The following is a 27180-nucleotide window of genomic DNA, read 5'->3' as shown; positions in this document are numbered from 1 at the left end:
AACTGAGTCCAGTTCCTTTGAGAAATAGGCGATTGGTCTGGGGTCAGGTCTCAGAGCCTGAGTTAAGACCCCAAAGCCTGACCTCACTTTTCATCCACATACAGAGTGAAAGGCTTTTCTAAGTTAGAGAGGGCCAGGGCAGAGGAGGAGATCAGTTTGGCTTTCAGGGTTTAAAAGCTTTGGCCTGATCAGGTACCCATTCAAGAAGAAGATTATCAGGGCCTTGAATAGAATCATAGAGAGGCTTGGCAATAATCCCAAAGTTAGGAATCCAGATTCTGCAGAAACAGCCATGCCCAGGAAAGTACACAGCTGCTTCTTTGAGGCAGGGTCTGGAAGGCCTAAAATGGTTTCCTCTCCTCGGTTAGAAAGTGAGAGGCGGGGGTGAGATTGTGGCCCAAATATTTGAGAGACTGGTAGGCAATGTGGGCCTTGGGTAAGGAGACCCTGTAGCCCCTGGAGGCTAGAAAATTTAGGGTTTTCATGGCTGCATTTAGGGACTCCTCTTTGTTGGGACTAAGGATTAAAATATCATCCAGGTACTGGATGAGACTGCTGTTAATGTAGCTCTAATTCCCTTACATCTTTAGCCAGTGCCTGTCCGAATATATATGGGCTATCGGGAGCCTTGGGGGAAAATGTCCAAGTTAGTTGGTCCCCTGTCTTCACCCAGGTATACAAAAGAAAGCATCTTCAGGGTCTAGGGTGGAGAACCATTTGGTGTTCCCTGGGATCTGAGTAACAATGGTATAAGGATTAGGCACAATGGGGTGACTCGGAATGACTGCTTCATTAATTGCCCTGATGTCATGTGACACTTCCCATAGAGTTTTCTAACAGAAAGAACTGGAGTGTGGCAAGGAGACTAGCAGGGAACTAGAAGCAGATACTTAAGAAATTTCTCCATCAAAGGTTGCAATCCCTCCCTAGCCTCCGGCTTTATTGTGTATTGACATTTATGGGGAACTACACCGGGGTCCACAGCTTAACAAAGGCTGGGATGGCGTGACTGGCCCTCCCGGGAATCCCTTGATCCCAGACAGAAGACTATTTTCTTCCAGATTTCAGAGGGAATATGGAAAGATATTGAAAGAAGCATGAAAAGATTCACTCAGAAGTCTGAGAAGAGAAAATTGGGTCCCCAATTTCACCATTGAATCACACCCCAATAAGGGAGCAGGATAAGAGGTAATAGTAAGAAACGAGGGTTTAAATAACAGATCACCAAACTGGCAAGGCAGAGGAAAAGTCTCAAAATAGTTCTTAAGTTCCCCTGCAATCCCCATTCTATGAGGGGTGAGACCAGAGTTCCAGGAGGGAGGAGAAGTCCCCACAGCAAAAAAAAATTCAATGGTCTTACCAGCTACATCTGGGTGTTGGGCTATTGTGGTGGAGTGAGCGGGGCCAAGTCCCAAACTCCTGTCCCTCCAGACATTGGGGGTGGGGGTGGGGGCAGCTCATCCCCTGTAGGCAGTCTATCCTCCAGTACCCCTCCTGGTTGAAACCTCTATGGTTCCTGGAAATATCTGCAGCCAAAAGTAGGGACTGTTCTCCATATCTGTGGTCTTTTTCCTCTGCTGCAGTTTGATCCCTGTCATTAACGACTCCAACAGCTGTTTCTAGCAGCTGAGGGAGAGAAATCTGAGGGCCCAAAGCTGACTTCTGCAGCTTCCTCCATATCTGGAGCAGATTGTTTAATATTAACGTCTCTCCAGGAAAGATTAAATTGGAGGGCATGAGCCTTAGACCCCTCAATAAAGTTGGTGGAGTCTTCAGAGTAATGGCCAGGTTTTTCCTTAGCCCAGGAGAAATTTGACATTGAAAGAGGCACCTCTGCTCTGAGTGTCTGTCCCTGAGAGTTTGCTGCTTCTCCCAGGGGGTAGAGGTTAAACTCAGTATTCTGAAGAGGAGAAAAAAGGGATCCCACTTCTTGTATCAGAGGGATTGAGGAATGGGAGCTGGGAAGTCTCAGGATCTGGTTCAGTGAGGGGGATAAAGTTAAAAAAATATTGTCGGACATAAGGTCCTGTTCTGGAAGAAGCCTCCCGATAAGGACTGCATAGGGGTGCAAAGGAGGAATCCTGTGTCCCTAGAAGAGCAGAAAGGAGGGAGTTTTATTTCCCTCTAGCAAATTTAAGCAGCAGCATCCTAAAGTGCTGTTTTAATTTAAGCTTTTTAGTTTTGAGATCTTTTAAGCCAAATTTGTCTCTTTTTTAAGCAACTGCCTAAGGAAGAATCCTTAGGGATAGAGACAGAGGTAGATTGTCCCATTTTGCCACAAGCTTTAGATTTCCCTATTCTGTAGCGCTTCATCCTTTTCTTAGGCGTCCCTAGAGAGGGAGAGGTGACAAAAACACTCTTTGATTAAGGGGACTTTTTGTTAGAAAACACAGGAATTCCCATTTCATATATCCCTGAGAGAATTCTGCTCGAGTGTGAAGTTCCAACGACCCAAATTTTCCTGGGAATTTTTGGGTGTCCTAGTTATAGAATAGACAACCAGCAAAAAAGGCTTTATCTTGGCCAGACTCTCATGGATCCCCTTACTAGGCCACCAAATGAAGAGGTGTGAGAATTGAGGGTAAGAGAACCTCTCTGGTCAATGTTGAAGATTCCTTGCGAAAGAATTCACAAACCCAAAGTTTATGGCAGAAAGGCATTTATTTGCACTAAGAAGACAGCTTGCTAAGAAGACAGCTTTTTTAGTGGGCAAAGAAACCTGTAAGGATGATTTTGCAAAGATGGGTTTACACTGAGAATAAAATATCTTCATCAGTGGGCAAAATCTTGTCAGGACTTCTGCAATGATGGGTTGACAACCCCCCTGGTTATATAGGACCAATGTTGGCCTGGAGCTGGGGAGCAGTTTGAGCTACTCAATAGAGAACTATACCCCAGGCTGAGGTTTCCAATTTTGGGAAGGGTGTTGTCTGGGAAAGGTGTGCCCCTCCCAGGGTTTGAGACTCAGGAACACCCTTCTCCCAAAGATTCCTTTCCAACTCTTCTCCCCCCAAAGATTAAAGGGGACACAGTTGACAATATTATCAAATTTCCAAGACTACACTATTAAATTTTCAGTATGAACATTTATACCACAGAATTCAGCAATCTACAAATCAGGGCCTAATTTATTGTTCTGTTGACTGTCTAGATTTAAGAAAGTGCTAATAATATAGATTAAACAACTATGTGTATATTCCTGCCCCTCTTCAATTGAATCCTTAAATATTTATCAACATACCCCAGTATTTTCCTATAACACTGCTTGAATTCAGCAGAATTGCAATAAAAGATGCAGTGAATGAAGTCATTACCATATTAGAGGACTATACTGCTCCTCCTCCTAATAGTAATAAAAATAATTTAAAATTCCTTCATAGCTGTCTTTTGCCTCTTTTTATATCCCCATCACTTAGCACAGTGTCTGATACATAGTAGGTACTTAATAAATACTGACTATTAATATAGCACACTTTAAGGTTTTACAAAATGCTTACATTCATTACTTCATTTGAACCTCACAACATCTCTAGGAGGTCATAATCCCTTTCTATTCTCTATCCTCAACAGATCTTATTTGGAATACTATTCTAGAAGCTATGTTCTAGGGACACTAATAAATTGGAATATACAAAGAAGGTCCACTAGTATGGTAAAGGAGTACGATCTAGGAATACTAGTAGAAGGAACTGGGAGTGTTTTGCCATGAGAAAACAAAGACTGGAGTAAGGGGTGACAGGGTGGAATGAGAGCTATGTTCAAGTATTTGAGCAACTATAATGTGGACCAAGAATGAGAACTGTTTTATTTGGGATCTGTAGGTGGAGCAAGGAATGATAAATAGAAGTTTCAGGAAAACAAAATTAGGCTTGGAGTCAAGAAAAACATCCTAACAATGAGAGCTGTACAAAAATGAGATACTTTTTTCAAGAGGTGGTAGACTCCCCTACCCTAACTATGCTCTGCTTTCAGCTAATAGTTCTTTCTGTAGCCACATGAATGATGTAGCAGAGTGAATAGAGAGCTGACCTGGAGGTGGTTCAAGACCTACCTCTCACACAAGCTGGCTATGTGATCCTAGGGAAGTCACTTAACAGCTCAATGTTTGAGGTAATTCTTTAAAACTAAAAGTTGCAGAGAATGTGCCAACCTGCATCGATAGAAGGAGCTTTCTTACTGTGGAACTCCTGAAACCAATTAAATTATAGATATAGTCCCTATCGCTTATTTCCTATGTCTACTCAGCTCACAGTGGAGGACAGAGTCAGCATGAACTTGAGTTACATTTTCTTACTTGAAAGCTTTGCCTTTCTTGATGATGGAGTCACCAAGAGTAGAGAATTTTGTTTCCAGTATAATTTGTAAAAGTGAGGTGGTGATAGTAGGAAATCCTTCACAAAAGACTTAATCCTCTGTTTCAGAGTAGTCATGATGGTGAGTTTTCAAAATCAAGTCTAAGTTCCACACAACCTCTCAGTTCTATCATGCATCTTCAGGATCAGCTTACTAAATTCTCTGTTCAAAGGCAGCAAGAGTGGAGGATTTCCCCCCAAGAAATCCCAAGGGTGATTAAAAAGTCCCAATCTTTTGGGCCACACAAGCACTAAAGATCTCCTAGAAACCTCTCACTATGTTCGAAGACCACATGTGGAGACAAATCCTCTGAATGCCAAAGATCTACAGGACCCAGGTAGTTCAGGGGTAGATTAAGTAGTGCTGACCACAAGGGCAGCAAAGGTTGGAGTCAGGTCCTACTAAAATGTATCTATACAGGAACTAAAGTCAGGGGAAGAAATAAAACAAAGGAGGCCTCTCCAGTATAAAAATTATTATAACCACAGATGTCCCCCAATTTCTAGGCTAGAGGAAAAAAGTAACTTCACAATAACTTTAAGTAGAGACGAAAAAGCAGTAGTGATACAAAAAAGAGGCCATAGAAACATTTTTTAAAATGAAAAAGAGACCAGAAGGAAGTTCAGAAACAAGTGCAGAAATGCAGGTCAGTTTTGGAAGGGATATGAAGAATATATTACATCTTTTTTAAAAAATCAAGTAATATGAAATGGAAATTGACACTTGCAAAAGCAACTTTCTTTTTTTCTTCTGCTGTATGGGTGGAAATGATGCCCTTTTTGATATTTACATTTGGAATAAAAAATAAAATTAGTTTTATTTAAAAAAAAAAGAATCTATATGGGGGCAGCTAGGTGGTTCAGTGGATAGAGCACCACCCCTAAAGTCAGGAGGACCTGAGTTCAAATCTGACCTCAGATACCTAATGGTCCTAGCTGTGTGAGGCTGGGCAAGTCACTTAACCCCAATTGCCTCAGGAGGAAAAAAAAGGAGTATACACAATGACACAATCATAGTTCTTCTGAAGTAGTAAAGTAAAAGAATGTTAAATAACAAAAACAGAGGAAAAGGATTTCTATAGTTTCTTGTTTTCATTTTCTTTAGGCACTCATACTCATAATCCCAGAAAATCATGGGCTGATGAGGATGACCTTTTGCCTGGCCAGTAACTTCTTTGCTATAGATACATGAAACAATATTTTTTGATTTAAAAAAAAAAAAAAAAAGAAGTCAATACTTACCAATGGTGGCCGGCAAATGCATTGTGGCAGAGGCCTGGGGTATGAATGCACTGAAATACAAAATCAAAAGGCTCAAGCACAGTATTGAATCCCCCTCATTAGATGAGGTCTGCAAACTCAGTCCAGGTCATCCTATTCCCATTCAGAACATTAGGCAGAAGCAGGTACCTGCTGGATCAGGAGACAAGACTGAACTTTGGATGAAATGAAATCATGTCTAAGAGCTAAGTCCTGAAGTAACACTCCAGGAAAATGTAATCTCTTGCCTCCATTGCTTAGTTCCTTCATCTTTGAAACAGGTCAAGAATCACTTGCCCTCTATCTAGAGGCACTGATGATGAATAGTGAATGGACTACTCCTGTCAAATGATGTGAGCAGTTAGAAGGGCACAGGATCAATTTGAATTATAGCAGCACTCTTCTACATTACGGTTTTCTCATTGTCAATGGAATCCCAACAAGCAAAGGAAAGAAGACTTGGGCAACTTTATAAGATGAAGCTAGCTTCTCTAGTTCTCCAATTAAAACACCATCCATTCCCTGCGCTGTCTGAACACCTCCCCCTAGTGTACACCTCACCGTTTCCGTAGAGTAGCATCATCTCGCAAAGTTGCTTTTGCAGATGAAAGTAGGTTCTGCAGGTACACTCTTGCTTCCTTCCAAGCAGCATAACCCAAGCCCATGAATCTATTAAGAGTTGGCTAAAATCAAAACAAGGAGAAAGTAATGTACATAAAAGTCTAGGGGGGTTTTATACTGTAATTGGGGTTTCTAATATACTTGAGGGAGCAATACTAACAACAAATATCTCTCTTACTGATTCCTAGAAACAAGGGGGAAAAAAAGAGAAAAAGAGGAAGGAAGGAAGGAAAGTGGGAAGGAGGAAAGAAGGAACAAACAAATAAACAAGTGAAGGGAGGGAGGGAGGAAGAATAATCCTAACTAAAAAGAGAATTAGAGAGTAATACTGACATGGAACTAGTGAATTGCAAGATAACCTATAAACTATGATAATATAAACTACATACAACATAAAAATGCTAGAGAAAGAATGAGCAGAAGAGGGATCTGAAAGAAAATGGAGAAAAGTTTCTTGGAGAAAATTTGACTAATCTCAAGACTGCATGAATTGGTTAAGAGCAGACTGGACATGAAGATTAATGGTATGAACAAAGTAAAAGAGATAGGAGTTGCAAATTATGGGGTGTAGGGGAAAATAGAAAGGAATCAAAGAGGAACAAGAGTGAAAGAGAGGGGAGAAAAAAGGAATAGAAGGAAGAAGAAGAAGAAGAAGAAGAAGAAGAAGAAGAAGAAGAAGAAGAAGAAGAAGAAGAAGAAAGGGGAAGGGTAGGAAGGATGGAGAATGGGGAGAGAAAAAGGGGAAAGATAGAGAAAGAGAAAGACAGAGAAACAGAGACAGAGAATTTATCAAATCCTCATTATGTGCTAGGCTCTAAGCTAATAGGTAGGGATACAAATAAAAGCAAGACAGCCTTGTCTTCAAAGAATTCATATTCTAATTGGTGAAGAAAAGATATTGGGAGTATGGATGAGACTACAGAATACTTTGGAACTGGCAATTTGGAAATGGGATGAAATGGTAGTTCTAAGAAAGATTAGGCAAGAGTTCATCTATTAGAGTTCATGAACAGCAGGCAGGCAGGTTGGTTTGGTTAGAGCCAAAGAGCCAAGTGAAGCAAGAAGGATGAGGCTGTAAAGATGAAGAGTTAAGATGGTGATGTGATAAAAGCCTCTAAGCAAATTTAGAATTGATAGCAATTATAGATTGTTAAGTTGATATGAGGAAACCGGTAACTGGAAGTCTACTGCAATGGCTAAGAGAAGGATAAACTGAAGTAGGGAGAGATGAGAGTCAAGGAGAACAGCATTATTTTGGAGAAATTAGGAAGTTATCTATGATGAAAGTTAATTCATTTGTAGCTAGATGTTCAAAATCATCCAACCGTAATAACAAGGCTTAGAGAAGGTTTCCTCCACCTCAGTATGTCTTCATGATTACCAGCTTGTGGGCAGTAATTAATCACTCCAAGTTAATCTTAGAAATCTTAGAAATCAAAAGTAAATATATTGTGATGGAAATGAAAAGGTTTCATTATCCGGATGCTAGACTTGGCAAATGAATAGTGAAAAGGGAGATTCTTTGTCTCAACTGATACCCAGCCATAATCACTGAATGGGTGTAGCCTCCGTTTGACTGAGACCCGCTGAGAATCTTAACTTTAAAAAGTCCAAGGTCTCCCACAGCATCCAGGGCCATTTTCAGTCATCCTGATCTCTATCTGGCCATTGGACCCAGATGGCTCTGGAGAGAAAAATGAGGTGGGTGACCTTGCACAACCTCCCTCACTTAAATAATTCACTTGCATGTCATGATATCACCTCTCTGATGTCATGGTCCTTTTTGAGAATAAAGAACAAAACAACAACAACAATAGTCTTGGGTTTTAAAAAGAGATCTAGTTCTCTCCTAGCACTGAAACAGGCATTATCCATATTGCTAGAACTCATTCAAGAAAGATGAACAGGAGAATTTATCAATTCTGATAATAATGTTAGAAATACCTACTTGTTCTTGTCAAAATATCTGAGACTTTTAGGGTTGAAAAACACTTTGGAGATCTTTTGATCCAATTGTCTCATTTTAGAGATGAGGAGGTTGAGACACAGAAATGAAGCAATTTGTTTAGGGTCATACAGCAAGTAGTGACAAAGTTGAAACCAGAATTTGTGTCTTGTGATTCTCATTCCAATGTCCTTTTCACTATAAAAGCTGCCTCTTTTCCCTCTTGGAAAAATGACATATTTAATTTTATTATCTGGTATCTGAACTAGGACTCTTTTATTTATCCTAAATTTACAGGGTATCCCTTGGGGTAGTATTTTGTGATTTGATAGACACTTATATATTTATCTTACTTATGTCATGAATGTAAGAATCCAATATGCCTTTCACTGATTACCAATATCTATGGTCCTGGCACATAGAAGATACTTAATAAAAACTTGTTGAATGATTGATTAATCTGAATTTGTTTCTCCTGTATATAGTTTCTAAGATAAAAATAAAATTGGGGTTTTCTAGTAATTTCTTGTGTCAATTTCTGTCAGCTTGATTGGTCCCTATTAACCATATCACAATCGATGTACTCTGAAAATTCAAATTTTCACAGAAATACTATTTACAAAAAGACTTCCAAAGGCCTGGCTGTACAAGACATTAAAAGTGGGTTTGGGGGGAGATAAGTAATGATGTCCAAAAGGTAGATTGACCTACCTGCTCAAAGACATCCTGATGACTGGAAAGGACAGGTCCAGTAAATAAGTGCTTAATCACACTGAGATCCAATATCTGGTCTCCAATTGCCACACCAAGTCTTTGTCTTGGCTATAAGGGGAAAATGCAGTTTAGTTTTATGGAAAATCCTGGAGCATTATTAGAAGCCAACTCTAGCATCTAGAGAAAAAAGCAAACCCAAAAGATTATTGTCATTTCAATAATAACTTGTTTCTTCTAAAATTGCTTCACTCTTAAAAAAAAAAACAAAAAAAACTATGAAATGGATTTTGTTTTCTCTTCTTTAAGCACCTCATTTACCTCCAACAATACTATAAACTCAAAAATGTTCTGAATGACAAGATGTAAGTCACATCTCATAGATAAAATAATTCCAAATCTTTTTATTTTAATAGAATTTTCACCAAATGCATTGATGTTTTTTATAGACAATTTTTAGCATTCATTTTATAAGATTTTGAGTCCCAAATTTTCCTCCTTCTCTCCATCCCTCCTCTTTCCCTGTTCTGAAAATGGTAGGCAGTTTGATATATAAGTACTATCATGTAAAACACATTTCCATATTAGTCATAGTTGTGAAAGAAGAAACAGATCATAAGAAAAAAAACCACAAAAAAGAATACAGTAAGTAAAAAAAAACTATGCTTCAATATGCATTCAGGGTCCATCAGTTCTTTATTTGGAACATTTTCCTTTTTGAGTGTTGTACTTGTCTTGACTCACTGTGCTGCTGAAAAAAGCTGATCAATCACACAATGTTGCTGATACTGTGTACAATGTTTTTTTGGTTCTATTCATTTGGTTTTGCATCGGTTCATACAATTCCAGGTTTTTCTGAAATCTGTCCAACCATTTTGTTTTATTACACAGTAATATTCTATTACATTCACATATCACAGCTTGTTCAACTCTTCCCCAATTGATAGGCATCCCCTCAATTTCCAATATTTAGACATCATGAAAAGAGCTAAATATTTTTGCACATGGAGGTCCTTTTCCCTTTTTTATAATCTCTTTGGAAAATAGACCTAGTAGTATTGGATATTGTTGGATAAAAGAATATGCACAGTTTGATTGCTCTCCAAAGTGGTTGGACCAGTTCACAAGTCAAACAACAGTGAATTGGTATTCCAGTTTTTTCACATTCTCTCCAACACTTATCATTTTCCTCTTTTGTCATAGTAGCCAATCTGGTAGGTGTGAAATGGTACCTCGGAGTTGTTTTGATTTGTATTTCTTTAATCAAAAGTAATTTAGAGCACTTCTTCATATGCCTGTAGGTAAACTTTAATTTCTTTTTCTGAAAACATAATATAATCAAAATTATCTCTTTTACATTTCATAATGTTCTCTAGCTCTTGTTTAATCATGAATTCTTCCCTTCTCCATAGATTTGACAGGAAAGCTCTTCTAATTTGCTTAAGGTGTCATCCTTTAGGTCTAAATCTTGCACCATTTTGACCTTATTTTGGTATACAGTGTGAGGTACTGGTCTATACCTAGTGTGTGTCCTATTGTTTTCCAGTTTTCCTAGAAGTTTTTGTCAAATAGTGAGTTCTTATCCAAAAAGCTGGGATTTTTGCATTTATTAAACATAAGTTACTATGGTCAATGACTATTCTGTCTTGTATGTCTAATCTATTCCACTGATCCACCACTCTATTTTCTTTTTCTTAGCTAATACAAAATAGTTCTGATGATTACAATCTATAATAGAGTTAGAGGTCTGGTATTGCTAGTCCACCTTTCTTTATAATTTCCTCCTCATTACTTCCCTTGATATTCTTGATCTTGTACTCTTCCAGATGAATTTCATTATTTTTTTCTAACTCTAATAATTTTTTGGGCAATTTGATAGATATGGCACTGAAAAAGCATTTGGTCAGAATTGTCATTTTTATTATATCGGCTCAGCCTATATATAAGCAATTGATATTTTCCCAACTATTTAGATCTGATTTTATTTGCAAAAAAAGCATCTTGTAATTGGGTTAAATTTGTCTTGGCAGGTAGACAAGTATTTTATATTGTCTAAATTATTTTAATTGTCATTTCTCTTTCTATCTTTTGCTGCTGGATTTTGTTGGTCATATGAAGATGATTTATGTGAGTTTATCTTATATCCTGCAACTTTGCTAAAGTTGTTAATTATTTCAAATAGTTTTTAGTTGATTCTCTAAGGTTCTCTAAGAGAACCATCACATCATCTGCAAAGAGTGAATGATAATTTTGTTTCCCCTGCTGCCAATTCTAATTCCTTTGATTTCTTTTTCTTCTCTTATTGTTAGAGCTAACATTTCTAATACTATATAATACTACTAATAATATAAAACTATTAATAATAGTGGTGATAGTAGACAGCTTTGCTTCACTCCTAATTTTAGCAGGAAGGCAGCTTATCCCCAATACAGATAATGTTTGTTGATAGTTTTAGATAGATATTGCTTTTCATTTTGGGAAACATTCCCTTTATTCCTCTGCTCTCTAGTGTTTTTAATAGAAATGGGTGCTTTTTTAGCATCTATTGAGATAATCATATGATTTATATTGGTTTTGTTATTGACATGGCCAATTATGTTGATAGTTTTCCTAATATTGAACCAACCCTGCCTTCCTGATTAAATCCCACCTGGTTATAGTGTATAATCCTTGTGATATATTGTCATAATCACCTTGCTGGTATTTTATTTAAAATTTTTGCATCAATATTCATTATGAAAATTGGTCTATAATTTTCTTTCTCTGTTTTAGCTATTCTTGGTTTAGGTATCAGCACCATATAAGTGTCATAAAAGAAATTTGGTAAGTCTCCTTCACCTATTTTTCCAAGCAATTTATATAGTATTGGAATTAATTGTCCTTGAACTGTTTGATAGAATTCATTCATGAACAATCTGGGAATTTTTTTTCCCTAGGAAGTTCATTAATGGCTTGTTCAATTTCTTTTTTCTAAGATGTAGTTATTTAGGGATTCTATTTTCTGATCTGTTAATCTAGGCCATTTTCATTTTTGTAAATGTTGACTGATATCATTCATATTGTCAGATTTCTTGGCATATAATTGGACAGATATATCTTTTTTACAAGACAAGAAGGAAAGTATAGGGGAAGAATATAATAATTGTGAAATGAGAAATGAAGGAATATTATTGCTCTGTAAGGAATGACCAGCAGGATGAATACAGAGAGGCTTGGAGAGACCTACATGGACTGATGCTAAGTGAGATGAGCAGAACCAGGAGATCATTATACACTTCGACAATGATATTGTATGAGGATGTATTCTGATGGAAGTGGATTTCTCTGACAAAGAGACTTAACTGAGTTTCATTGGAGAAATGATGGACAGAAACAGCTACACCCAAAGAAGGAATACTGGGAAAGGAATGTGAACTATTTGCATTTTTGATTTTCTTCCCGAGTTATTTTTACCTTCTGAATCCAATTCTCCCTGTGCAACAAGAGAACTGTTCGGTTCTGCAAATATGTATTGTATCTAGGATATACTGCAACATATTTAACATATATAGGACTGCTTGCCATCCTGGGGGGGGGGAGGAGGGAGGGAGGGGAAAAAACGAAACATAAGTGATTGCAAGGGATAATGTCGTGTAAAAATTATCCTGGCATGGATTCTGTCAATACAAAGTTATTATTAAATAAAATAAAATTATTAAAAAAAAAAAAAGAAATGAGAAATGAACTAGGTGGTAAGAGAGTCAGAATTTTTGAGCTTCTCTAAGTTTTGAGGTCTAACCTCCCATCCAAGGTAAAAATCATTTCTATAACATTCCTTATTTCTATGATCCATCATACAGATTCTCCTTGAAGAGCTCAATAATCAGTACTTCACAGAATAGTTCATTATGCTGTTGAGTTTAGCTGTTGAGGGATGACAGGTATCAGAATAGATTTGATAGATGGATCTGGAGTTAAAGAAAACCTAATTTTAAATCCTGCCTTAGCACATAGTGTTTGTGCCACCTTGAAAGGGTCACCCAAATTCTGTTTCCTCACTTATAAAATGAGGATAGTACTACTTACTTTATATGATTGTAATGAAGACCTAATGAGGTAACATATAAATTGCTTTGCATACCTTAAAGCACTTTAAAATTAAAATGCTAGTTATCATTCCTCAACATCTCAAACAATCATGCAAACACAGAACCAAAGAACTGGAAAGGCTCTTAGAGATTCTCCAAATTCAGTCTCTTCATTTTAAAGATAAGTAACCTGAGACCCCAAAAACTTGTTCAAAGCCTTCCTGTTACATCATTATGGTATGGACTGGATTGGCTTGCATTCTAATTCCAGCTCCATCTCTACTTTTCTGACTAATTTTGGCAAGTCACAACTTCTGTGAACCTCACTCACTGTCTCTAGCCATAAAATGTGGAAGATTATCTCTAAGGCTTCTTTCTCCCATCTTTAGGATCTTATTTCCTCTTGTTAAATATTATGTGTGAAAATAACACAGGTGGAGTGAATACAGCATCAGCCCTGAAGTCAGAAAGAACTGAGTGCAAATGTGATCTCAGACACTTAGTACTTACTATGTGCTCTGAGAAAATCACTTAATCCCAATTGCCTTGCAAATAAATATTTTTTAAATAAAAAAACAAAAAAGAAAACAGGTAACAGATTCAATATGATCCTTTTGTTGTTGTTGTTGTTGTTGTTGTTCAAGTTATTTCAATAGTGCCTGAGTCTTAGGGATCCCATTTGGGGCTTTCTTGGCATAAATACTGGAGTGGTTTGTCATTTCCTTCTACAGCTCAATTTACAGATGAGGAAACTGAGGCAATCAGGGTTAAGTGACTTATCATTGTCATACAGTTTGTAAATATCTGAGGCTGTATTTGAACTTAGGCCTTCCTGACTCCAGGACTCTATCCACTGTACCACCTAGCTGCTCCTACCACTTTTTAGAATCAGATGTATGGCAACCTAAGTCATTTTTATGAATGATATTGTTGTTTAAACTCTCTAAAAAACTAAGAGGTCCACATTATCTCTTATACTGTTTGGACATCAAGACTTTTTCCTGGATATGATTTAACTAATATATTAATTTAAAAATAAAATGTACTGATGCCTGATGGATTTACAATGCAGTAATCTATACATACATACATACACACACACACACACACACACACACACACACACACACACACACACTACCCCTTTTGTAGCAAAGAAAACCAACTATGCTAAATCAAGTGATAACAGAGTGTGAAACATTTCATAGATGTAGAAAGTCTACAATATAGTTTGGATGTTTTTTCCTGTATTATAAATGTTTAAAATAATCTTTGGCTATTAGAAATATGATAGTAAATAGGCAGTCTGTAAAACATTGGAATTTGTTCTCACTGACCTAAGTCAGTGCCTTTGTTTCTTCAAAACAAGAAACCCCAGATCATATTTGCCCAACTGACTGCAATATTCTCCACAGTCTGGCTTCCAAATGAGGTATTCTACCCCCCATCTTCTCTTTGAGGGAAATTTCTGGAATTATTATTTTTAACTAACAGTTCTCTAGGGTAACTCTCTAGGAGTACAGGTTGCAGAGCAGGCATCTGCATTGATTGGTAGGATTCCTTCAGTGAGAAAGAAGTAAGTCAAGTCAATAAGCATTTGTTAAATTCTTACATACCAAGCTTTAGAAATAGAAAGAAAGGAAAGAAAACCCAATAGTTCCTGCCTGCAAAGAACATTCCCTTTTTTTTTTTTAAATAATAGCTTTTTGTTTACAAAATATATGCAAAGATTTTCAACATTCACCTTTGCAAAACCTTATGTTCCAAATTTTACCCTTCTCTCTTTTTCCCCCCTCCCCAGAGGGAAGAGCAAGTAATACAATATATATTAAACACATGCAATTCTTCTACGCACATTTATCATGCTGCATAAGAAAAATCAGATCAAAAAAGAAAAAAAAATAAGAAAAGCCAGAAACAACAACAAAAAAAGGTAAAAATACTATGTTGTGATCCATATTCAGTCTCCATAGTCCTCTTTTTGGATGCAGACGGCTCTTTCCATCACAAGATGGAGATGGCCTGAATCACCTCATTGATGAAAAAAGCCACATCCATCAGAATTATCATCATATAATCTTGTTTTTAATATGCATAATATTCTCTTGATTCTACTCACTTAGCATCGGTTCATGTAAGTTTCTCCTGGCCTTTCTGAAATTGTCCTGATGATAGTTTCTTATAGAACAATAATATTCCACAACATTCACATACCATAATTCATTCAGCTATTCTGCAACTGCTGGGCATCCGCTCAGTTTCCAGTTCTTTGCCACTACAAAAAGAGCTGCTACAAATATTTTTGCACATGAGGGTCCTTTCCCCTTTTTATGATCTCTTTGTGATATAGACCCAGTAGAGACATTTCTGGGTCAAAGGGTATGCACAATTTGATAACCGTTTGGGCACAGAAAAACATACATTCTAAAGGAAGCAACAATATGTAACTACTTAGTACATCTAAGCTATCTACAAGGCGCATGAAACTAGTCTGAAAGGGGAAGGCACTAGCAGCTGTTGGGGGTAGAGGGAAAGAATGGGAAAGGTTTCCTGCAGATTGCAGTCACAGGTATTTTTAAAACAACAAAAATTTTAATTGATTTCAATTTCTATCAGGTGAGTCTTACAACACTTGTGAGACACACTGAAGCTTCACGTAACAATAATGATGCCTGTTTTAAAATGTTTATAGCAGATCTCTTTGTGGTGGCAAAGAACTGGAAATTGAAAAACTACTTATCAAATGGGAAAATGACTAAGCAAAATTATTGTGATGTAATGCTACTGTGTTATAAGAAACGAAGAACTGGTGGATAAATAGAAAAACATCAAAAGACTTGCATGAAATAATAAAGAGTGAAATGGACAAAACCAAGAAAAATATATAAACAGTAACAACAATATTATTCAAAGAATAACTGTGAACAACCAAGTTATTCTGAGTATTATAAATACTCAAACTACAAAGGACTTATGAAGATACTATCCATCTCCAGAGAAAGAACTGATAAAGAAAAGTATGTATAATATGTATATGTGTATTTATATACATAAATACTATACATGTACAAAAACACAATTATGTATGTGTATGTATATCAAATGGTTGTTTTCTCTAGCATGGAATGGGAAGGGAAGAAGGGAGACAATTTTTGAGCTACATTTGAGTTACATTTTAGTAACAAAACAAAATTATTAAAAAACTGATAATGTATTTTACACATATTCATATGATTATATAACATGGTTATACAATATTATGAATCTTTAACATGTATAATTATTTTAAAATATAATGAATGATCAATATTACATTTATATAATGCTTTACAGCATTGGTATCAAATTCAAATAGAAATGGGGCCACATAAACCATACAGTATATAAGGATCCCTGTGGACTGCTTATGGACTTAGAAAACCACATATTAACATTATCTATGTTCTATTTGATTTTTATTTGTTTTGTTAAATATCTCCCAATTATAGTTTAAATCTGGTCCAGGCTACATTCAGGAATATTGTGTGCCATGTGTTCCACACCTCTCTTACAGCTCATAGAAAGGCAGTTAGGTGAGATAGTGGACCTAAGAATATGAATCTTGCCTGAAACATTTTTAGCTAAGGCACATCATTAAATCCAGGGCACACTGTTTTCCCTCTTCAGCCTCAGTTTTCTTATTTACCTCAGAGGGATATTGTAAGAACCAAATTTAGATAATACACAAAAAGCACTTTGCAAACTTAAAGTGATATATAAAGCTGTTATTATCATTACTTACAGAACACTTCTCCCATCAGTCTCATTTGATCCTATGAACAAACTAGGAAATATAACGGGCAGAGATAATTATTTTATTTCTTTATTTTACAAATAAAAAAACTGAGGCTCAGAAAATTTAATCAACTTACTGAAAGGCACAGAGTAAATAAGTAAAGGCAGTGCTATGGCATAATGGAAAGAGTACTAGTCTTGAATTAAGAAAGGCCTGAGTTTAAATCTGGCCTCAGGCACATGCCTGAGGCAAGGCCTTCGGTAAGTCATTTAGCCTCCCTGTGCCTCAGTTCCCTCATCTGTAAAATGATAGAGTTTGGTTCAATGGCCTCTAAGGTCCCTTCCTGCTCTAAACTTATGGTTCTATTTTCCTAGTTGAGCCAAAATGCCGATATGGGTCTTCTGACTCCAAGTCTGGTGCTTTTCACTATAAAAGGTTTTATGTCAATCTTTTCTGTCTCTGCATATTCACTATATGGGAAGCAGGCAGAGATCTGAAAGAAATAAAGAGTGCAATGATTTTTATTTCTCCTTTCCATTCTCCTTTTTTTATTGCCTACAGTTATTTTATCTATTTTTAATTTAGTATTTTGTTTTCCCTCAGTTACTTGTAAAAACAAATTTTTAACATTAATTTTTAAAACTCTTGAATTCCAAATTCCTTCCTCCCTGTGCTCCTTATTGGGAAAGCAAACAATTCAATATAGGTTATGTACAGTCTTGTAAAACATGTCCATATTAGCCATGTAATGAAAGAAAATATAAGCAAAAAGAAAAAACTTCAAGAAAAATAAATTAATTAAAAAGTATTCTTCAATCTGTATTCAGATACAATTCTTTCTCTGGGTATGGATGGCAATTTTTTTCATAAGTCCTTGAGAACTGTTTTGAATCATTGTATTGCTGAGAATAATCAGGTCATTCACAGTTGCTCATCTTATGATATTGCTATTACTTTGTAACAGTACATTTTCACTTTACATCAGCTCACGTAAGTCTTTCCAGCTTTTTTCTGAGAGCAATCTGATTATCATCTCTTATAGCACAATAATATTCCAATATAATCATATGCCATAAATTGTTCAGCCATTCCCCAATTGACAGGCATCCCCTCGATTTCCAATTCTTTACCAACAGAAAAAAATAACTGGTATGAATTTTTTGCATATATAGATCCTTTATCTTTTTAAAAATCGCTTTTAAGATATCCTATGGACATAAATTCATATTGTTCTACAGAATGGCTGAATCAGTTTACAAATTCGCCAACAATGTATTAATGTCTCCTTTTTTCCACATCCTTTCTAATATTTGTCATTTTCCTTTTCTGTCGTATTAGCCAATCCAGTGAGTATGAGGTACCTCAGAACTGTTTTAACTTGCATTTCTCCATTCAATAATAGGTTAGAGCATTTTTTCATAGCCTATAGACAGTTTTGATTCCTTCTTCTAAAAGCTTTTTATATCTTTTGATTCCATTATCCTTTAATTATACTTTTACAGTAATTTTGAGCTTGTAAGAGCACATGGAAAAGTCTGCCTCAAAAGCACTTTACAGAGCAGTGGGTGACTCTATCCATTGATATCCCTTCTATAATTTAGTGAGGTGGTTATCTCAAGTTGTTGGTTCCAAAAGATTCATTAAGGGATGAGGCTCTCAAAATTTTGCTAGACTGAACTTCAAGCAGACATACTGTCTTCACTAAGCTCCTAATCAAAAATCTGTCTGAGTTTGCATTTTGTTGACCTCAACTTTAAGAATTCAGGATTACCTTCCTGTCATAATGAACGAGCCATCATGATGTGACCTACATCAGGGAAAAATATTAAATTTTTACTCAATAACAGTAACAATTGGAATAAAGAAGATCTTGCTGGGCATCTCCACTCCATGGACATACTGATTATTTCACAATTTGCTTCTATAATATAAAGAGAACTCATCTTATTATACTTTCTTGTGGATCTGTCAAAAGTCTTTCAGAAAGTACTTTTGATTTAAGTCCATATCTCATCAATATCAACAGCAAAATTAATATTTGCTGTACTAGGTTCCTGGACTTAAAGTGAGAAGAGTTCAAATCCCTCCCTCAGAAATTTACCAGTTCCTGGTTCAAGTGCAATGACAGTGGCTGTATGGTTAGGGACAAGACACTTAACATTTCAGTGCTCTGGGAAATGGTCTAAGACTTTAAGTTATACAGAAGGTGCTGACCTGCACAGGTAGAGTGAATCCTCACTTAGGCATTCTCTGAACCAATAAAATCATAGGTCTAGCTGATTTCCCTTTTTCCTAATGGCAGGCTAATCCTCCAATTTAGTGGGGAAGAGGAAATCCTGAAGGCAAGTTGTTTAAAAAAATTTTTTCTGATTCTACATTAGATGTTTTTATAATATTTATCTACATGAAAAATTAATATTTAAATAATATATTACCTATGTTCCATAGCACTTTTTTCCAATTATGTCTTAAAAGTCACTCTTTTCCTCTAATACTTACCACATGCTGACTGTATAAAAAAAAAAAAAAAAATCACATTTTTCTACTGTTATTGCCAGTTAAACTAATTTGTGTCTGAGGATGGGGACGGAAAAGGAAGTCACAGAACAAGATAGAGAAAGAATTATTACAACTGTTGATCATGCTTAGAAGAGACTAATAATTGAGGAATTCCATTTCAAAATTCTGTATTAACTAGAATATAGGGTTGTGGTTTTTTTTAAATCTGTTCTTAAAAGGAGGTTGAAATAGACTCCCTTTCTCACAAGGTTTCCTCTCAATTGATGTTTCAGCACATTTCTATATTCAGACATCAGAGGAATATAATATCAAACCTCATCCTAAGAGCTAATTCCAGGGCTGGTCTAGACCAATGAAGCATTTATGCAACAGAACTTCAGAGCTTGACTCCTACCTCACCTTCTCCAAGATTTTCCTCCAACTGATTCAGACTTGCTGCTTAGAGGTCATATTAGGTCCAATTAGGACCACAAGATCATAGATCTTGAGCTGAAAGAACCTGAGGATATCTAGTACCCCTCTCTCCCAATTTTAATATGAGGAAACAGACCCAGGAAAATTAAAGGGGTTACCAAAAATCATTCAGGTAGTATCCATGGCAAGATTTTTACTCAGATTCTTTGACTTCAGAACCAGTGGTCTTATCAGTGTACTCTGCCACTTGTTTAGATAAAAATTAAAAAGATACTACCAAGGTTCATTATTAGAAAAGTCATCTTGGAAAGCCTGTTGTCCGGTTAACATAGGTTAAATTTTAACTCTATTTGAGTTGTCCCATCTGATTTAAGTTTAACTTTTCATATTACAACATCCCAAGAACCACTGGTACAATCTGGGTGTTGCAAAACCACAGTTAACAGGAAAGCTCTTATTTCTGAAAAGTGCTAATGGCAAATCACTGAAAATATAAACTGTGTAATATTGTATACAATGTACATATGTGTTTAACATAAGGATCAAAAATTCAATCCATACAATGTACATATGTGTTTAACATGAGGATCAAAAATTCAACCCAGAATGACCACAAATTAAGGTACAGTGGTAATGCAGCTGTTAACCCCTTTCAAGACAACTTTTCCTTTTTCTAATATATTTTTATTACCATAATGGAACAGTCCAGACATTTTAACAAGTCTCTATTTACTCTCCCTAGCTCTGCAAACAACTTACACTATGAGTTTGTCTCTAGACTTCTCCCCCATCATTTCTTTATTGAAAAAGAAGGGAGTTTGGTTAGATGACCTCTAAGATTTCTTTTAGTTCACAGGAACTGTGGCTCCATGAATCAATGCCAAGAACATTGGATTAAAGATCAGATGCATAGAATAAGCACAAACAAGAGAAGAATAATGAACAATGAGAATGAGATCACTAAAATGAAGTTGAATTTAGATGAATTTTAAAACCAAGGTTTCTTAAGACAGATAATAAAGATGTCTCCCTGCTCACAGAAGAGATAGAATATTGTTCACATGGTCAGATATAGTATCACACTGCATATCTTTGCTAATTTGTTACACCTGAAAGGCCTGCCATGCTATGTTCCATGGGGTCAGGAAGAATTGGACATAACTGAAAGACTGAACAATAACAATCAAGGGGGGAGTTAGAGTTGAATGTGAGAGGAAGATTGCATTTTCGCCCCAAAGGAATGAATGTGATATAAAGACAAAATGCATATACATATATACACACACATACAAATTGCACACATCTATGTATATGTGTATACACTCATATATACAATCTGTGTACATGTGTATACATACACATATATATGTATATATACGTAATGTGGTGGGTCCCACACTAAAACACCAATATACCAACTTTTTGTCTTTCTTAACATAGATAATATATATTACATTATATTATTTATATAATATATATGTTCTTTATTTCTTTGTTCCTTACATGTATTCTTAAATAATGTGCAAGAAATAAAATATCGTTGATAATATAATATGCTAAATAATTATATATGTATATATGTATACATATATTATCTTTATATAACAGAGAGAATGTATTGATATATTGGTGTGGGATGTACAACTCTATATGTCTGTTTTGTGAGTAAGCTACATCTCTGTTTTCTCATCTGTAAAAGTTGGGAAAATAATAATATAAGGTTTTGTAGGATTTTTTTTAACTTGTGAACTCTCAAATAATAAATATTCTTTATATATAAATAGCTGGCTCATAACACAACTGAGTTGGATTCCATCCCCAGGAAAACAAAAGCTTTTCTTTCCTTTTTATACTTCTGGATACCACCATCTGTGGCTGTGGCAGATGGAAGATAAAGGGAAAGAGGCACTTGTCAACTGGTTGTCAATTGGGCCATGCCAGGGACAGAGAATTAAAAGAAGAGACACGCTCCTGACTTCACCTTGATTTATTCAGGGGTCAAAGGTGAATATTAATGGGAGGTAGTGTGGGTATAGTGAGACTAGGACTAGATGTCAATAATTTAATTTAATTAAATAAATATTTATTAAGTGCCTTCTATATGCAAGGAACTGTGCTAAGTAATTGCAATACAAAGATGAACACAAAATAGATCTTGCCTTGAAAGGACATCTATCTTATGGGGGTGAGGTTAGGATATAAAATGCACAGAATTAAAAGTAGTAGATAATTTTTGCATGGATAGAGCATTGATAATGGGAAGGGGAAGGAATATATGGTAAAAGCAAAGATGAAAAGGGGATTCATCACCCTGTCCCTACGCAACTAGAGGGAATAGGAAAGTAGATAAAATCTAGCACCCGTGGCCTTTCCTCTGAAAAACCACCCTATGGAAATGGGGAGCATTACAATTCAACTATACACACTGCTAACAAACTCCTACCATTTCTCACTCTTTCTGCTATTGTTTGTTGTTCGTCATATCTGATGTTTCATAACCTCCTTTTGGGGTTTTCTTGGCAAAGATATTGGAGTGTTTTGCCATGTCTTTTTCCAGCTCATTTTACAGATGAGGAAATTGAGACAAGGTTAAATGACTTGTCCAGGATTATTCAGCTATTAAGTATCTGAGGACAGTTTTGAACTCAGAAAGAGGAGTCTTCCAACTCCAGGCCTGATACACTATCCATTGTGCCACCTACTTATCCTCACTCATTGTAGCCCTTTAAGTTGCCTAGGAGTAAAAGATCCCTAACCTTCCACCTCTCAATCTCCCATCCTCTTCCTCCTCCTCTTCAACCCTATTCATGTCTAACTTTAAGCTATGCCCACATTTTCATAATGAACAAGCTTTTTTTTACCCTGAACCACATTGGCTGTACCTTTTCTCACACCCCTATACATATCTTAAGGAGGAAGTAAAAAATACTTACTTTTCATTACCACTGCCACTACCATTTCCAGATTCTTCCTTTCCCTCCATCAAACAACAACCTCTCCTCTTCTGTAGTTGGTGCTACCACAAAATGTTCATCCTTTAAAGAACACAGGCTGCCAGTTTGTTCTTCATTCCTCTGTGTTCAGCATCTCAGAATAGTATTTTTACCTTTTTTGTTTTTGTTTTCATTTGTTTGCTTGGTTTTTTCTTTCTCATGTTTTTTTTTTTTTTCCTTTTTGATCTGATTTTTCTTGTATAACATACTGGATATGGAAATATGTTTGGAAGAGTTGCACATGTTTAACCTATATTAGATGGCTTGCTATTTAAAAGAGGGGGAAGAGGAAGAGAGAGGGAGAAAAAATTGGAACATAAGGTTTTGTAAAGGTGAATATTGAAAACTACCTTTGCATGCATTTGGAAAAACAAAAAAGCTATTATATAAAAAAAGGAAGAAGCTGGAATCTATTGGACTAGATGACCTCAAGGGTGCCTGACTGCTTTAAGTCAATGATCCTGAATGTTAGAAATCAGGGTAATTATTATTTACCAAAATGAGCATAACAACAATGGTCATCTTCATTCATATATTTACTCATTCATCAAGAATTTCTTAAAGGTAGGGGGCACAAAGGATGAAGTGCCAGTTATAGATAAGAGAGACCTGAGTTAAAATCCATTCTCAGAGATTTGCAGCTATGTGATCTTGAGCAAGACTCATAATCTCTGCACCCTTCAGTTTCCTCATAAAATTCCCCACTGTTAATGAGGAACAAATGAGATAACATTTGTAAAGTGCATTGCAAATCTTAAGGTGTCAAGCATTATCATCAGTCTACTTCAGTCTGACTAAGCAGAAAGTGAGTGAAATTCTTCCTCTGGATACAGATAGGGACTATGAGTACAGAATGTTGCATAATACTGTTTGATGTGTTTGCTTTACCAGTCTCTTTGGCTTAACTGTTTTTCTTTAGTGTAAAGAAAGATTCGATATGATGTTTTGGGAAGGAAGAGAATATCAGGATATGACTGCAAAAATAAGATAGCAAAATAATCTAAATATATATATATATATATATATATAGTATTAAACAAAGATGATAGAGCAAGGAGCCAAAGTAAAAATACCTGGCTGCTTGAAGCCGCTCTTATTTTTGTGACCTAGCAGTGCAGAGATGAAAGGACTGGGGGGAAAAGAAGACAAGTCTAGTCTTAGCTTTACAACTAAATAGCTCTGTGATTTTGGGCAAGACACTTCACCTTTATGAGAAATCACCATATTTCTCATCTAAAGGATGTGACAGACCTGTGAAGTGGTCTTCCAATTCTAACATTTTATAGAGTTAAAAGCCTATTTCACTTCAGTGTATTCAAGATGTCTATGAGTCTTAGTCAAGATCTGAAAGTTTTGCAGCTGCCTATCCATAAGGAACTTTGACCCTTCATTGGATATAATAACACATGTGACCTGGTTTATCACAAAACAAATACTGATGTGATCCAGAGAATTTAACTATCTACAATAGAAGTATGTGCATTTATATAAAGTAATAATAAAATGTATCCTCTCTACTTTGCAAATTGTGACATAAGTGGCCGCCTAACTTGTCTGGGTTTACTTAAAAAATATCGTAGAGTTACCAGTGCTTTAAGTTAGGATTCTGAAGAGGCTAGGTTTAAATACTGTCTCTGATACTTAAAAGCTCAGTATCCATGGGTAAATAAATCACTTAACTGATATGCCCCGATTTCCTAAATTGTAATATGAGGATGATAATGATTTGTATAGTACCTATCTTCTAGAGAAGCTGAAAAAAAAATCAAATGAGATAATGTGTGTAAATGTAAAAATGTGTGTGTATTGTGATTAGGTAAATTTACCTTCAACATGATTATTGTTGTTATTGAGGCATTCTAAGACCCCATATCTCCAGAAAGATACCCAGTAATTTGTTGTTTCTGTCTCATTTTACAACTGAGAAAACAGAGATAAACAGGGTGAAATGATTTATGTTGGGGCATCAGCTAAGGCCACATATGAACTCATATCCTCTTGATTCCAAAACCTTAATCATTCTACCGACCCCGTCAAGATGGAGAAGTGGATAGAGCGCTGTCGCTGGAGTAAGATTCCTCTTACCCCGTTCAAATCTGACCCGAGATACTTTAAAAGTGACCTTGGGCAAATCACTTCACCCTCTTTGACTCAGTTTCCTCATCTGTAAAATAAGCTGAAGAAGGAAATGGCAAAGCACTTAGATATCTTTGCCAAGAAATATACTCACAACGGGTCGTATCCCTTCAAAATATGCCTGAAAACAAGTTTACTTTGCAAATAAAAAGGAGAGGTGGAGGAAAAGAGGCAAAAGCTAGGCTTTCTTTTAAAAGAATTATTTCAAAGGGAAAAAAAATGTGAACCTATTTTTCAAAAAAGTCATCTTTTTTAAAAAGGTCAAATTCCCAATTCCTGCTTGCTCCGACTTTAGTTTTACACCTAGAAATCTTTTCGCCGCCGGGTTCCACCGCCCACGGGCTCTATGCTCCAGTTCATCCCAACAGGCCAAAAAGTGATAGACGCTCTGGCTCTAGTTTCCACCTCCAGAAGCAGGAGGAGGGTATGGGAATCAGGTAAGTCGGTGATGCCCCCAAACATCCACCCTCTACGCCCTCTCACCCCTCAAAGCAGGGGACCCGAAATAGGGGGGCCTTGGTCTAACTTAAAGAGAAAACTACCGAGACCTGGCCAGTTTGTGAAAATGCCGCCAGCAGGAACTAATGGTGACCTCTTCCCCAAGCTGCTGCGGGACAGAGCGCGGGGATTAGCCGCACGGGCGCTTGGTGCTGGGAGGCCGAAACTAGAAAGAACTCTGCAAGGGAGCAGAACTGCGGGAGGGATAAGAGTAGGATGGCACGCAAAAGAAGCCCGAGACTTCCCGCCTCCAGCCCAAGCAACCCTTTGCGATCCCGAACGCGTCCCTCCACCGCACCAAGCTGAGAGGTCTGGGCCTCAGTTTCCCCACCAGTAAAGGAGGAGGAGTTTGGAGAGCCCGGTCTCCAAGCTCCTCCTCCAGCTCGCAGTCCGACGAGACTCACGCAATCAGGGGTGGAGAAGACTCCATAGGGCAGGTTCTGAATGGGGAAGTCCGAGTTCTCAGCCACGGGGATGAAGGACATGCTTGGATCGGGCGGGGTGGACTCCGTTCAAGGCTCAACAGCAGCTTCCACCTCGGCCGCACTGTTTGTGGAGAGATCCTTGCTCGTGCTCGTAGGGTCTCTAGACGTTCTTCTCTGCCGTAATCCTAAAGCTAACTGCGGGTCGGCTCCTCCCTTCCCGCCCGGCCCCCCGTAAGCAGCCAGTAGCTCCCCATCTGTACGGCCTGGCCCCGCCTGCTCTCGGACGATTCCAATCCCTTTTGCAGTTCCTCCTTCAACCCACCTCTACCTCCCTCCCCACCGGCCTCCTGCCAGGCACCCCGGGGCTTGCTTAATTCAACAGTAGTCCAGGTCCCGGTGTGACTCAGCTAAAAAGGGGAACTATGACTTTCTTGGCTGTAACGGGGGGTCAAGATTGCGGTATCCCATCACAAAGTCGTCGCCAGGCCCGGATCCTTCCCACTTTGCACCCCCCTTCCTTTTGTAAGACCCCTGAGGCAGCTACTTAGAATGGCTCAGTGGGGGAATTGTCACGAGCCCAAGTTAAAGGTACACAGGTAGAAGCTCCCACACTTTTGTGCAAACCGGGGCTCAGATGAGGCGCAGTACTAGATATGAGTTTCAGAGTATAATCCTGCCTGGTCCGTTTACCAGCTGTGTTTCCTGGGCGTTTCATTTGTAAAACGAAAGGATTAGACTAAGTGATCTCCAAAGCCCTTTCCAGTTCAGAAACATTAGGATCCTAGTAAGGCGGCCCGTGATTTGACGTGATTTGGTTGGAGACCTTACAAGAAAAGTAATAAACATATTCCCTGGGTAATAGAATTATATAGATTTAGAGGCTGAAAAGTCCTTTAAAGAGACCTCCAATCAAAGTCCTGTGATCCAAACTCAATCCTTTTGACACTTCTGACTACTTTTGAAAAGTTTTATAATTTTAAAGACAAGTAACCCAAGAAACTATTAAGAGAACAATCCAAAACATGCCAGCATTATTAAGTTGTATGGTGTTGATGTGTAGTTTATGATAAACACATTGCTTCTGATTGTGGGCACTTAAAAGCTGGTTAAATCTTTGTATTCACCTTCCTCTAATTTCTGCTTAATAAAATTCTCTTCTGCAAAATTCAATTCAACCATCTTCAGGAAACAATTTTCAAAACTTCCGGAACCGCCTTTCTTGAAATTAGTTTGCATTTGTTTTGTACTTATAGATTTACTCAGTATGTACGTACTGTGTATGTGTATATATGATTTCTATATATTTGTCTCCAGTAGAAGGTAAGGACCTGCAGAGGCAGGACTGTTCCATTAAAACAACAAAAACCTTTTTTTTTTTTCCCAATTGTCAAGTATTTATTTTTCTCCCACCCATTGCCCTCAACCAATTGAACAAAAAAGAAAAGCATTGTAACATATGCATA

General features: G+C 37.1%; 1 protein-coding gene across 1 annotated transcript in view; it reads right to left on the bottom strand.

Moving 5' to 3' along the window:
• FAH (fumarylacetoacetate hydrolase) overlaps positions 1–25923 on the bottom strand; it is a 59074-nt gene extending 33151 nt beyond the window's left edge. Inside the window, exons 1-4 of the mRNA XM_051981155.1 lie at positions 25697–25923; positions 8890–9000; positions 6174–6295; positions 5595–5644 (exon numbers count right to left, since the gene is read on the bottom strand). Coding sequence (XP_051837115.1) covers positions 5595–5644; positions 6174–6295; positions 8890–9000; positions 25697–25777 — 364 coding nt within the window. The 5' untranslated portion in view covers positions 25778–25923. The remainder of the gene's footprint in view (positions 1–5594; positions 5645–6173; positions 6296–8889; positions 9001–25696) is intronic.
• Between the last annotated feature and the right edge of the window lie 1257 nt (positions 25924–27180).

Source organism: Antechinus flavipes, chromosome 2 (genome assembly GCF_016432865.1).
Source record: "Antechinus flavipes isolate AdamAnt ecotype Samford, QLD, Australia chromosome 2, AdamAnt_v2, whole genome shotgun sequence".
In the NCBI taxonomy this organism is placed as follows: domain Eukaryota; kingdom Metazoa; phylum Chordata; class Mammalia; order Dasyuromorphia; family Dasyuridae; genus Antechinus; species Antechinus flavipes.
Note: the sequence above shows the minus strand (reverse complement) of the source record. Positions and strands in the feature narration are given on the sequence as shown.